The sequence below is a fragment of the Cyprinodon variegatus genome, unplaced genomic scaffold, assembly GCF_000732505.1.
Source record: "Cyprinodon variegatus isolate N-32 unplaced genomic scaffold, C_variegatus-1.0 Scaffold104, whole genome shotgun sequence".
NCBI classification, from domain to species: Eukaryota; Metazoa; Chordata; class Actinopteri; order Cyprinodontiformes; family Cyprinodontidae; genus Cyprinodon; species Cyprinodon variegatus.
In genome coordinates this window covers 511,658-526,549 of record NW_015150557.1, presented here as the reverse complement: position 1 = coordinate 526,549, position 14,892 = coordinate 511,658, and the positions used below count along the sequence as shown (strand labels likewise).

General features: G+C 34.6%; 1 protein-coding gene across 1 annotated transcript in view; it reads right to left on the bottom strand.

The window, feature by feature from the left end:
* eys (eyes shut homolog (Drosophila)) overlaps positions 1-14,892 on the bottom strand; it is a 133,856-nt gene that overhangs the window by 75,583 nt on the left and 43,381 nt on the right. The window contains exons 15-16 of the mRNA XM_015374485.1: positions 6,150-6,268; positions 2,156-2,273 (exon numbers count right to left, since the gene is read on the bottom strand). Coding sequence (XP_015229971.1) covers positions 2,156-2,273; positions 6,150-6,268 — 237 coding nt within the window. The remainder of the gene's footprint in view (positions 1-2,155; positions 2,274-6,149; positions 6,269-14,892) is intronic.

Sequence of the window (14,892 nt, the reverse complement as noted above, 5' to 3'; positions counted from 1 at the left end):
GCCACCAACTCTGGTCCCACATTGAGAAAAAAAAAAAAATATATATATATATTTTACCCCTTATTAGTTCCATTAACCCTTTTATTAGACTTTAGAATGCTTGTTTGTAAAAAAAAAAAAAAAAACATGTAAACCCTTTAATTTATCTTAACTCCAGATGAACAAAAACTAACCCTTTCCTGATTATATCAGTGTTGCCCCTAGTGACACATCCTGAAAGTTTCGAGTCACTTCATACAGACTAATATCAAATTACAGTCTCCAAGACTGCCCAAAACTATGAAAATTAAAAACTTCATTTAGAAATGTAAACAAAAGTGCAAATATAAAAGAAAATGTAAAAGGAGAAAATATTTTTTCATAAACACAGAAGGAAAAATTTATATCTTTTTCAACTAAATACATAGAAGAAATGTGAAAGAACTAGCTAAGGAAGGTCTATATGTCTTTTCATCTGTTTCTTTATCAAAACCTCTAACATAAAATAATTAAAGATACATTATATAGATTTTTACTGAAAAATATCTTTAAAATAGCCTTTTTATTTAGCATTTTATGACTGCAATAAATACTGAGGTATCAGTCTGCTTCATAAGCAGACTGACACCTCAGTATTTCAGTGCTGATCTATAAGCCTAGTTAGACTTATTGTAAATAGCAAAAAATATATTCTATAAACTGTTATAAACTGTTATTTTTTAACCTTCAATTATATATTCTTTCAAAGTTCAGCAAAGCTTCTTTCTTACTGTTGCTCTCTAAGTTCAATAGAATCAACTTTAGATAAGAAATTCCTCAGGAAATTTACTTAAACTGAGAATTTCTGCATGTGCTGAAACTTGAATTAATGCAGGTATTTGTTGAAATATTATATTTATTCTGTAACTTATTTTATAACCACTTTTATGAATATAAGCTACTCTAACAGTGCTTAGTTCTATTCAAAGCCCCACATATTCTCATCCTGAAACTTCACTGTACCTGCAAGAAGGGTGAAAAGACTCCATCAGTCTCTGAAGGGAGCACCTGTGCTCTCTTCCTCTGTATATTCTGTGTTGTAGTTAATCCAAGCTTATTGACTGTCCTCCTTAACTTACTGTATATTTTGTGCGGGCATTAATGTAATTGTAAGTTAAGGCCTTTGTTTTCCTGTGAGATTTACAGTTCTGTTTTCAACTTAACTTTGCTTTAATCTTCTTTAGACCTTCCTTCTTCACCTACCTGGTAAGTTCTTTGTTCTTTACAATGTTGTTTACCAAATGATGCTCTCTAAGAAATCTCAAATTTCGAAGTTCTTAGTAAAATTTGAACAAAATTCAAGGTTTATGAATAACTTGAAGGGTAATGTAAAAAAATTAAATGCTGTTAAAACTATGTACTCAGAGCACATTTTGTTTATGGCTAGATTCGCTCAGTAGGTAATTTGCTTTATACAATCTGACAATCCAGTGTCTCTAAATGTAATATTTGCAATAACTTGCAATAGTTTAACAGGCTAATTTTATTCATAACAAGCTATTCCACTGACACTGGTTTGTATATGTTTCTACTTGAGCAAGCTTTATTTAAGGTAGTACGACAAGTTAACTCTTAAAAGCTGATGTGTCAAAAGGAAACTCCATAAATAAATACTGACTATTTTAATTCAATATTTTGAATGAATATTAATTAGGATCAATAGCTGCAAATAGAAAACTTAAATATTGTACTCTACATGAGTTAGTAGTTACGTCTCTTTAGTTTAAGTTTTGTAGTAGCAGGAACAAAACAAATATTTTGTATTAGGAAAGAGGTAACAGCTGTAATGGAATGCAAAGCAAGTGCTCTACAGTGACATTCCCATTCTGGGAGCACACTGAAGGGGAACATAGACATACAGCTATGTTCTAGCTGCTTATATGGATCTCTCTTTTCATTTATCATATTCTGAATAATTCACATCACTCAAAATTCTTAATGCAGCTGACTCTATTACCCTCTCATACTAAAACCTATTAGCCAAAGAGGCTCAGCATATATTACCCAATATAATTCGCTGGATGGCTCTTGGTGATATCACTATAAAGGTCACATTACAGCAGGTTGTGGTTTGTGCTTCCTATGTCAGATACAATAAAAATGTAGAAGAGAAGTAAATGCAAAGATCTTGAGGTACCTTTTTCACAGAAAGTTCCAGTAAAATGAAGGGGACAGTCGCAGGAAGGAATAGTTCTGTTGTGAAGCTGCAGCTGATGGCATGTTCCTCCGTTGTGGCAAGGATCATCATGGCAAACCTGAAGTTCACGCAAAGGAAGTTTTGGAGATGATGATAGCAGTGGAGCTGTGCTTACTGTGTCGGTGGAAGCTGATGGAAGGGCCCGACTCAAATACTTAAATGGGGAGTCAACTGTAGGATGTAAAGGAAACCTGACAGAGTAGATTGAATAAACAATCAATATCAAGACCATGGGTTGAAAATGCTTTAACTATGCTTAAGGAATAAAAACTCATGTGGAAAAACTAACACTTTGATCATGTTTCACTGTTACCACTCTTCATCTTTCTATTTGGTCTGATTTTTATGCCAGAATCACTTGGTAACTTTGTTTTATTAACTTAAAATGAAATAAATGAATGATGAAAGGGACCATATTATAACATGTTTTTCTTGTTCTAGCTTTAAGAATTTAGTACACATTACCTGCATTGGTCAATATTGCTGCCAGCAACTGCATTCGTTGTGTAGAAGCTTCTGAGGTGGTTAATTTCTATTACTTCAATACAGCCAGTATAGTTGTCCAATGGTTTTGCTCTCTTTAAAAGAAAAGTGTAATAAAAAAACCCAAAAAAAAACCCAACAAAAAACAAACATGTAATTTTAAACTGCTGACATTCAATACCGTATAATTTTGGCAGCTAGTTAACACAGAACGCAATAATTACAAAGCTCACCTGATTGGGAAGATATTGTTGTGGCAAGCCCCCTACGAAGACATGGTTTGTTCTTTGAATCATGTGTCCCAGCCAGTAATTACTGGCTGTGCTTTTAATTGTCTCATGGCCCGAAAGCGTCAGCTCTGCTTCACAAGGTGTCAGGTGTTGCCTGATAAGGCAAAAACATGTTAGAAAAATGCTTGTGCATATGTACACAACCTGTTGTTCTGTACAGTACACATCATGTCAAGAACATGGAACATATAGTCATTGAATTTTTTTTTTACATCCCTTGAACTTTAGAAATTTGATTTGTTACAACCATGAATTTCAATGTATTTATTAGAATTTTATTTGATGGTGTTACTGTATGAAATGTGAAATTGCCTGTATGAGGTATTTTGTTCCTAAATGGATTGATTCAGGAGTTACCCTGTCCATCTTCCCATAAACTATAATGACAGGAGGATGCTGCTACCATAAGAATGTAGAGAGGCTGAAAGTTCTGTTTCATCACTAGAGCTCATCTGGAACACCTTACAGCCTTTTTCAAACAGTAACTTCTTTTTTAACCTCTCTTCTATTCAGGTCTGATTTATGGAGGGTCTAATCGATAGTTGCCTGTGGATATCTTCTCCTACCAGAGTTGTAGATTTTCATTTCAACTAATTTTGTCGATGCAGATTAACAAACACATTTTATTCTCAAGGTACTCTGAACTTGAACACAGAGATATGCGGTAAATTCAATCAAATCATAGCGAAGCACTGCAAAAAATTGAAATCTTAATGAGTAATTTTTGCTTAAATTAAGTGCATTTTTTCTTGAATTGGGGAGGTAATTGAGATATTTTGCCAATGGAAAAAGACAATTTACATTTAAAATAAGAAAAAAAAAATTGCTTTGTCTTATTCCAAGTGCATATTATCTAATTATCTTGTTTTAGGAATAATAATACTAATTCCATTGGCAAATCATCTTATTTATCTACTCAAATTAAGGGCAACTACACTCAATTTAAGAATTATTTTACTTAATTCTAGATGGTTTTTGCAGTGCAGTTTCAGACTTTATAACCCCAGTTTAAATTTGATGTTTTTTTTTTTTTTTTTAAGTTTTGTTTAGTATGGAGATTAGTGTAAAAACTTTAACATCAAAAGATAAAATAATGTTTGCCACTTCTAAAGGTCTCTGTCTCAGTCTTGCCTTTTTGATTAATCTTGCTCAGTTTATCAGTTTAGGTAGGCAATACCTTGGCTATGCCTTGGTCAGTTTTTCACTAGTGCTATCATTGTTTAGTTATTGCAAAGAATAAAAAGAAAGAAAGAAATGAAACATGTATGTTAAGGAAAAATAGACAACAGACTAATGCTTGAATAAACTTGCTTCCAGTGTGTGTTGCATTGAATTTAGTATTTATGATAAACACACCAATCTAAATGTTTTCTGTTGTTATGCCCATCATTCACAATTCTTCAGTGCCCTCTCTTTTTATTGGGATATGTTATGAGGCTCTACTAAAACTGTTGTAGATCCACCCCATAGCCTCAGATTTAAAACCAATTCTCCTCTTGGAAACAACAGGGGAGCTCAGATAATTACCTAAGTGCAGATTCTGGACTACCTAGCAGCAGCTTGAGGGTTCTTAGCCCACAGATTCAAAGTCCCCTCTCTAGTGCCTCTTGATGCACCTTGCTCCCTGAATAGAAGTTAGAAGGTCTGTGAAGCAATCTAGTCTGATTTGTTAAGCTAGGGTTGCACGCTGTTGTATATGCTGGCTAAACACTCAGGGCACTTTCTACAACCTGCATAAGTCCTTCCCCCAAAGCAAGCATGGAGATGCGGTTAATTTAGAAGCAGCCTGCCAGAGCGGCCTGGCTGGAAGCCAGAGGGCACCGTGCTCACTGTCCTTGAGAAGTCAGCCCCACCGGATTTCTATTTAACATATTGAAAAGCCTCTTTGACGGGAAGATATATTAAAAGTCTATAATGAGTTAGGTGGTGACGTTGAGGATGGCTGTGGTGTTGTAGCTCTGGGTCAAATCAGACAAAGATGGACGGACTCAGGCGTCAGACAATTACACAGAATTTGCTTCGTGACACCAGAAACCATTTTTCCATACAACCAACCCCCTAGTTATGACAGCTCTCTTTCTTGCAGTGTCTCAAGGGGTTGGAGTAGAACATTATGATTGATTCATACTGCTGTGGTATTTTTCTTCCAGAAAAAAAAAACAAACAAAAAAAACGGGTTGGTTCTTGTTGCCCCTTGAACCTGATTGGCCTCTTATATATTTATGGCAGTGTAGCCTTCCTGCTACAAAAACATGAAGCAACCCTCCCACTCAGCTTCTGTTTCTGTGGGAAAAAATCTTGCTTTCCTTTGGCACGGTTTTGATATCACCTTCAATGTAATAACTTGTACACATAATGTCTTCTGCAGGCAACAAATTAATTTATTTTTCCTGCTGGTGTCTTTAGATGATTCTCCCAAAGCAAAATTTTAACCTCAAAAAAGACAAAAAGAGTCTCTGAACTTAGTAAAAATGTTTATAAACCAAATTTATACATGCTGCACTTTGATTGTTTCAGCTTTCAGCTTGTATATATATATCTGTTAGACATTAATCCCTGACAATTATTAACTAAGAGTTAGTTATAAGCTCACCCTGTAAACAAATCTGCCACAGTTTCTTTCCACATAAAACATTTGGAAATAAATAATGTACATAAGTTTAATATTCAAGTAACATAAAATCTTTTATTTTTATTTTCTTCCAAAATTCCATTGCAATTTTGAAGGAATAATCCCACCTCCAAGTCTTTCAAAATAGTTTTACATGATTTTTTTTAAGCTGCTCTGGTAAAATTCACAAGGCTCACTGTGTTGTAGGTAGAGACAGGATAATATGGAGCCTGGATTTTTACCAGCATTTTTACCTGATAGTGAAAAAAAAAAAACTCAGCATTTTAGTGATTTTTTTGTGTCTTTGCTAGACCAAATAATAATTAGGACTAACCCAATATTAGAGGCTGTGCTGTGTCTAATTTGAGCAATGGGACTACCAGTCACCCATAGGGTAAGGCAGGTGCAGGGGTGGATGTGGATAAATAGATAATCCTGCTGGGGCGCGGCAACAGTGGTGTTGCAGGAGTTCACCCTTCAATAAAAAGGTTGTTGGTGCAAGCGCCAGCTTTCAAAGTCGCTGTGCTCTTGGGCAAGACATTACCCTCACCTGTGTGACAGAGTGGGGTTCTGTCACCATGCCTCCAACAGATCGTGCGCATTCGCTGCTTGGCCAAGGGGATATCCCTTTAGCTGACTGGTCAGCATGAATGACTTTCGCCCAGGATCCTGGGGATCAACCAGAATTGCCCACTGATGGTGGTCAGAGGGCCTGCTTACAGCTGTGAGCTCCAGCTTCTGTCAGTAAGCTCCAGCTAAAGTGCAGTTAAAATTGTCACATATGAATTTTTGCTTGAATGGGTGAATGACTGGACATGGTGTAAAGCCTCCTTTGTCAAGTCTGCTGTATTGAAAAATGCTATATCAGTACTTTATAAAGCATTTGATTGCTTGGTCAACCTGTTGACCAAGCAGAAAATGCAGGTTGGAGGTTGAGAAAGCAGCAAAAGGGTCAAGCTAAGCCGTAACTATTTGTATAGCCATAACTGCTTGAGAATGCTTGAAAAGCAAACATACTGTATTAAAAAATTGCAAGATTTCTATTTCAAAATGATAAAATTCCAAGTCACAAAATAAATCTTTTTTTTTTGTCAAATCAATTAATAATTATTTTTTTTAAGCAAGCTATTCAATATTAAATACATATTTAAGGTTGTATTTTCTGTATATATATATATATATATATATATATATATATATATATATAAACATTTTGCATTTAAGATAAAACATAAATTGACATACGTTATGATAGAAGCTTTGTTAATGGGTTAATGGGTATCTATTCTGCTTTGATGTACATACCTGATGTTCACAATATGAACTCTGCCATCATCAACATGAATGCGTGCACTCATCTGTGTAACCTCTTCATCTTCGTTGCAGCAAAAGGCATACTGAAACATTAGAAGATGGTTTAAGTATGCAATGTCTCTTTTGTCATGTTTATACCTGTCTAATGTCACTGACATAATAGACTAAGAGATATTTTAAACTAATCATCAGGCATAACAAAAATATATATTAATGCATTTATGAATTTTATATATGTATTTGACATTGAAATAGGTTACACATAGTTGCACTATATATCTCTATATACTGTATATATCTATATAACTATAAATGACAAATAAATCTAAATGTTGCTGATCAACTATTATAGATCTATACTTTAAGATTTAACTAATATGAGTGTATGAGTATATAGTGTATTGAGGTTGTACAAAGTAAACTGGGGTTAATTATTTCATAAAAGTTTAAAATATTTACATTATACACTTTTATGATATCAATTGAATGCTCTCTTTTTTAAGGTTTTGAACATAAAGCTATGTTTAATCTGAAAAAGTGTAATAAAAAAAAAAAATGCTCACTAATGTCTATTTTTGAGTTTAAAAACTGTCTTTTACGGATTATTTAAATTTGTTTTCAAGAATTTTATAGGTATAAAAATATTTCAAAATCCTGGTAAAGTGTAGCCAGTGACTTAAGATGTCAAGTTTAGTAGGTAAATGATAACTTGTCATTACCTTGTAACATAAAGGCTGACTCACAAGTAATTTGTTTTCTAAATATGGATTTACATTCTTCTTTTCAAATCATACTATATCATTTAGGGGTCATAGAATGCAAAACAGAGTTTACCTTGTCATAGATGAATAACGATAGTTCAGTGGGTGAAATGTTGAAACCCCATCGACACCTCCTTTCTATGCAAATCTCACAATTCTAAACTTTCACCATAAAACGGGCAAATCCAAACGAAGCCCCAAGTTGATGTAATCTGGGGGATGCTGCTTTATTTGGTTCTAGCCTGCACTTTTGTCACGCCCTGGGATTTACATGCAGGCTATCGTCACCAGATCAGGATCAGTCTCTCCTTCCCCCACTGTCTCCCCTACCCGTCCACCAGGGTTCCCTGACCAGCACCGGAGCTTACGGGTCGGTTTGAGTGCCCGGGTGTTTCGATTACGTGCTGCGCTATAGTCGACCAAAATCCTGGACGATTTAGAAATTTCCCCCGGACATTTTTTAGGTATGAAAAGTTGGACATATCCGGGAAAAAGAAGACGTCTGGTCACCCTACCATATCAACAATTTTGATGTTTCAGTGAGTGAGTGCTTGTTGCTATGATGCGTCTTTGCTCAGCAGTTTCGCTCGTCGTGAACCAACCAATCAGTGCACAGCTCATCTAAATATTCATGAGCATACAAAAAAGGAAATAAACCGGTCGTTTTATTCTAGGGCTTTTAACCAGGCTTGAATCAGGGCTCATAGAACAGCAAATATGCCATTTTCAGCCCAACCAAAGTTACACACCCTATTCAGAGACCTTAAGGACTACAGTAGGGCCGCACTACAGTAAATACCTTATATAATCATTTTATGACCCCTTTAAAAAAGGAATATAAAAAGAATCTAGGAGCTCTGAAATTCTGACTGACTATTGGCTACATTTGTTAGGAGGACATATTTTCTATTTCTAAACTGGTTGACCATTGAAATATATGAAGTCACACATTTAAGTTAATTGGAATGGCTTGTAAAACGGTTTTATCACCAAAACCTACAAATATACAATAAATTCCCTTCTGCATGACTGTCTACTGTATTAAATATATATTTTTTTCAAATAGTAAACAGTTTAAATGTTAAATTGTTGAATTAACTTGTTAAATCGTCAAAGTAAACATCACAGCCAGATGTGTATAATTTAAATGTATTATATTATATTCAATTTAAAATATGTCTGCAGCATTACAATTACATAAAATAAAAAGCTGTTTTCTCTTCCACTGTGTACATCTATTAACTGAACAAACCACCTATGCAGATCAATTTGACTGGTCAAAAAAGGGCTCATGCAAATACTTTTAGGCTCTCCTGTTTCCACAATAGGTTATGGGTTAGTAGTTCAGTTAACCTTTAAGGGTATTATTATACAATATTTTAAAGTACAGACATTTCCTACAGACCAAACAGATATCAGTATCAGAAACCTTTCTGTAAAACGGTATTTACCTTCAAGATCCCATCCTGGATAAAAAGTTTCATAAAAAAGAAATCTCCATTAATGGGTCCTTGGTCCACATATAGAAGCATTCCCTGAGATGCCTTGGTTTGAAATCTCACAGTAATGTTGTTCAGAGTTTCAAGGTCAACAGCATGAAATTCAAGGTATGAAATCCCAAAGAAGTGATGGTAACTCCAATCTGGGGATAAAATACATACAGAAAGCTTAAATTGTGGAGAGAGGTAAACAGAATTAAGAAAAATACATTTTTAGTGTGTGAAAAACACCTGAAATGCTGGCAAAGGCCACAGACAAACATCCAGAGAATGCTTACACAAATAATGTCTAGAAGTGTGACCAAAAAATTGTTTTGCAGTTTAAAAGTGGTTTTAGTACTTTAGTAGTTTTTCCAACCAAATCTAAAGGCAAATCCAAAGTAAGAAATGCAAGCCCTAGGTAAGTTCTAAAGTCAAGAAATTCAAAGCTCCAGTCAGGTGCAAATTCTTGACTAAACATTTAAATCTTTAACAAAACAGAATATATAATTCAATAACAGAATAACATTTAAATTAACTTCAACAACTTAAGAAAATCATTGGCAATGTTGCTCATAACAGAAAATAAATGAAAGAGCAAACTGATCGATAAAAAAACAACTATTTGAGTTCTCAATAAGGAAGGTCCACCTGTACACCTTCGTAGTTGTCTTCTGGACAAGAAACTAAGACGAGTCTACCAGGACACCTGGAAAATAGAGGTTTACCTCTGCATGCATTAAAGCTGCAAGGAGCAGCTTCTGCTGCTTTCAGGCAGCATAAGGAATGTTCAGGTATCTTGAGGAACCGTACGCTAGGCTAGCCATCCAATTTTTCTCAGATATTAATCTGATTAATATTATTATTATATTATTAATCAGATATTATAATAATGCACCTATGTAATGGAGGTTCTCTATGAAGAAATATGTAAAACAGCACAAACCAAATTGTTTACATGGTAATCATTGCATAATATCTGAGAAACTTTGGATGCCTTTCTTTTACAGTACATATTCTAAATACTTACCAATTAATTATATGTGTTTTACTTGGTAATTTGCACAAAATAGTTTTGTTAGTCTTTTAAGAGTTAAAAAAAACATTCAAAGTGATATAATTATACAGCAATAATTAATTAATACCAAAGGAAGAAACCCAGCAGTTTACTTAATTTCATCTGGTAAAATGTGCTAATTTACACTAGTCACTACTTACACTAACCTAGACCTAATAACAGTTTGAAATGAAGAATTCTGACTTTACCTTGTCTGCCTGAAATTTGAACCACAGCACTTACCTGACCATAAATAACAATTTACTTTGTAATCTGTTGTAAACTGTCCCATGGTAACCTGATGGTAATTACCCACCAAAATTCGCCATTGTTACATAGTAATATGTAATTGCAATAATTATATGCTGGTAATTACTTTGAAATTATGTACTTTCACTTTCGGGTAATTGCCAAGTAAAGTTATTGTTGTTACCTAGTAATATAGTGTAACTCGCTATGTTATTACTATATTATTACATGGTTATAATGTACTGTAAAAGAAAGTATTACCGTTTGATTTAATTGAAATTATATTGTGTGTTTATGTGTTCCTTTTATTGTTTTGAGTAATGTTTTAAGGGGCTTGGCTATGGACTGCCCGAAATTTCAAAACTAGAGTTGTGAAAGGTGTTGGTTATTTTTCGTGTTCTTTGACTGCTAATTTGTATAACAATTTTAATTCACTAGAATTTTTTGCCGGGCTGGAATGACAGTCAGCTCATTTTGGACTAAGGCCAAATCATGAGACATGGATCATGACTAAGAGAATGTGACACTGGATAAAAGCAGCGAAAATGGGCTTCTTCTTTAGAGTGGCGAGACAAAGCCTTAGAAATATGGTGGTGAGGTCTCTCATCTGTGGGAGTTCATAGCAGAGCAGCTACTAATACGCATCAAAAGAAATCAGTAAAGGTGTGTTTGACGTCTAAACTAAATGCCCTTCTAAGTGCCTGTTCTGAGATGATTTCCAGGTGCACCCCACTAAGAGGAGACCCAGGGGCACACACAGACCTCACTGGGAAGATTATATATACCTTCAGGCCTATAATTTCCTTAGTATTTCACCAAGATCCGTGTCACTGGGCATAGGAAATTTTTCTATTTCCATACTGGCACTGTTATCACATTAAGTTATTCTCAGGTTAGGACAAAAAAATGGTTGCATGTGTTTTTTAGCTGTTTTTCTAAAGATTCTAATATCATACTGTCGTATTTCTGTAAGCTGTATAACATAATTGCATCCATGAGAGTGGGTAATGATCGAGTATTTGATTAAAAGTTCTACTCCTTGCAAGCAGTTTGGGTTGAGAGGCAGAGAAAATATTAAAAGAGCAACTCTGACTGAAGTATTAGGGTTAATTATGCTGAATGAAATCCTATAATTCATGGAAGCAGAGCAAACTTAAGCAAGTTAAATAGCACAGCAAGTTGAACGAAGAGCTAGATTCAGATTAAATAGTCTTCATCTATGTTGTTTCATCAGAAGAAGTTGCAAACAGAGAAATGTAATGTTTTTTTGTTGCTTGTTTTTTTTAGGTTGATGCTGTGATTTACCAAGCAGCTGCTATCTGTGAACTTATCAATACAGGTACTTGCGAGAAGTCGGGTTCTAATAAGGTACACCGCTGTTGACCTAAGAAACTCCTTAGGGAATTTGTCAACGAGACTAACCTAAATACCCGCATTTCCTCCAGGGAATATTATTAGCCAAACCCTGAGGAGGATCCTGGGATAACAAAAAGAGAGAATCATCAGGATCAGACCTACTGCGTTGTATGAATTAATCAGGATAAATGCATGCGGCAGCAACACTGTGCTGCCTCTTGCTTTGCTCCTGACAATGGGGTTTGCCAATGCTGATGATGGAAAATTACCCCTCAGAGACAGAGCTATTCATTAATTTTAAAGCCTTGTTTAGTCTGATGTAGTCTTTGATGCATTAGGAGGTTGCTGCCAGGAAGCAGTATCACGCCTCATTAACAGTAGGTTTCAATATCGTCTTCAAAGGTCCGCTGTTTTTACAACTACCGATTTCATTCACATTGAAGATTTTTGTACATGCCTCAGGTAAGTATTTATACTATATCTAAATTGTAAATCTTCACAATACAAAATTAAACCTTTTTTTCAGACTATTCTCCATGTCTGTTTTTCACTGTTAACATAATGCTGACAAAGCAGTTTTTCATCCCTGTAATATGTTCAAAAGCTTTTCTAGTTTCTATATAGGGAAAAATGTAGTCCACTGGGAATATTTCTTGATATAAATCTTTCAGATCTGATTTAATTAGGGCCAGCTCTGATACATGATCATAAAAGATGTGGAAAAACTGATATAAGTCATATTTAATGGAACAAGGAGAGGAGCGCAGTGTTACAGCACAAACTGTGAACGCATGTCAGCAGGGTTAAAAGAAAAGACGTTCCACAAGAAAAATATATCTGCAGAAATATGAACTAAAGATCAATTAATTGGAGGACAGTACTCTGATGGGGAAATTTAATTAATATGGACTTAATGTTCCATTTATTAAAAAAAGAAGTCAGGATGTAAGTTCTGCTTTGCTGCTGATTTATTGGGTAAGGTAATAGACTGACTGATTGAACTTGTCACAGGACAGAGATAAAATACTGCTGAAGACCGTTCTTGGACCTGAGCAATTTCACAGCCTCGAAAGAAGGCAAAAGGTCGTTCTGTACTTACAAAAATGGCAGAGAAATATCTTATCATGGAAAAAAAAATGCTGAATATCCTTGCTTGACTACATAGAATGAAGAATCCAATTCAAAAATATAGTATGGTCTTTTCAGGGTCAGGTGTTTAATTTTTAAAAGAGGTATACTTTGAGTGGAATAATAAATATTGAATATGGTGATTTTTCTTTTAGAAAATGTATTTTTGATGTGGCTCAAAATATTAATGTCTCTCCACATGTGATACAACATAAAACAAAGAACTGTGCAAATAAAAAACAGGCTATGCAATAATGTGGAATGAGACAATGAATAAGGATTGGATTAATAAATCATTCAAGAGTAGCAAAAGGTTAGAAACCTAAAATATGTATTTGCAATTTGTCAGTATTTATAAAGTAATACTGCTCTCTTTCAGTATCAAAAATCAAAATCCATAGGTCTAATTGATGATTTTTAAAAAGATGTCTCACCACCATGCTGTAACGCAACAGGAACTTTGTCAACTTTGTTTTTGAATATCATAGTTATGATATTTGCTAAAAATGTAAAGTTAATACTAGATATTTCTATATGTGACAAGATGCATTACCATCTTCCATACTCCTACTACCATAAAATCCTTTTTAAGGCATAGTAATGACTAACACATTACTGACTTTTAAAAACTAATTAGTTACAGTGCTAGTTACTGCCAGTGTTGGGACGTTATGAACTTCAGCATTAGCACAGAGGAGAGATGAAGGCGCAGAGCCACTGATTCAATGAGAGTGTACCTAGAGAAAAAAACAAAACACTGAAGGATAAATGTTCCTGTAATTTGTTCATTATAGGTGGAGAAAAAAGACTATATACGTCAGTTAGAAGCTGTAAATTACAGAAGCTCCACATATTTCAAACCTGAGTGCTGCGTTCTTTAATCACACATGTTCATGACTTTCTCATGGCTATAACGTATTTTTAATAACTATAACCAGTTATTTTTTTTAAGTAAAGTTCCAAACACCGGTTACTGGAAAAGAAATCTAGATACTGTACTGCATTACTTAATAACGCTTTAGTACCAACACTGGTTGCAGGTGATCTGCAAAAACTGCTGCACAAATGTAGAGACGTGCAAGCTGGCTTGTTTTCAACCCATCTATTGAACAGATTGCTTGTGCTACTGGCAGCATGAGAGTGGCTGTAAAATAAGCCAGGTAGCAGAGGGTTATATTGATAACAGACCTCCGCCAAGCAGCAAATGTTGCCCCATATTGTGCCTTACACCTATAGTAAAAAATTACACATGATCTGGATAATTTTTATGAATTGTTCCTTAGCATGACGCACACCTTTGGTAAAGATTTCTTTGAAATGCTTTATTAAGTAAGGAAAAGTCTGTGCCTGCAATGTCTGTTTTGCTCTCTTTCTCTTTATTTTCACTCAGAAAATCAAAACTTCCAGTAGGGCATGACTCCCTTTTCCTGTGTTTTGCTATGCTTTGTTGTCATTATAATGCTTTTTGAGTCCAATGCTTAAGCTGTCAAAAGTCATTGCTTCCTCCCTCTGATTTAGGTGAGAATTGCTTGTTCCACTAAATAATATTAAAGGATCCTTTAAAAAATTCCTGCATCGATATCATGTTCCAGATCATCTTCAAAATTTTTTAGATTGTGTCTTGGATTATGGTGCACCTTTGGTAAGAATATTATTAAAGATTAATTGTGTAATGTAAAAAAACATTTTGTGGAAATATTAAAGCAACATAGTAAGTAAGTAAGTAAGTAAGTAAACTTTATTTGTATAGCACTTTTCACAGACAAAGTCACAAAGTGCTTCACATGATTACATAAAAACAACACAAGTAAAAACAGATAAAATGCAATAAAAGCTATAATAAATAAGGGAATAAAACAACAGGCTATGTGCTTTGGAAGGCTAGTGAAAACAGGTGTGTTTTAAGCTGCTTTTTAAAGATGTCCACCGAGTCCAGAGAGCGCAGGGACA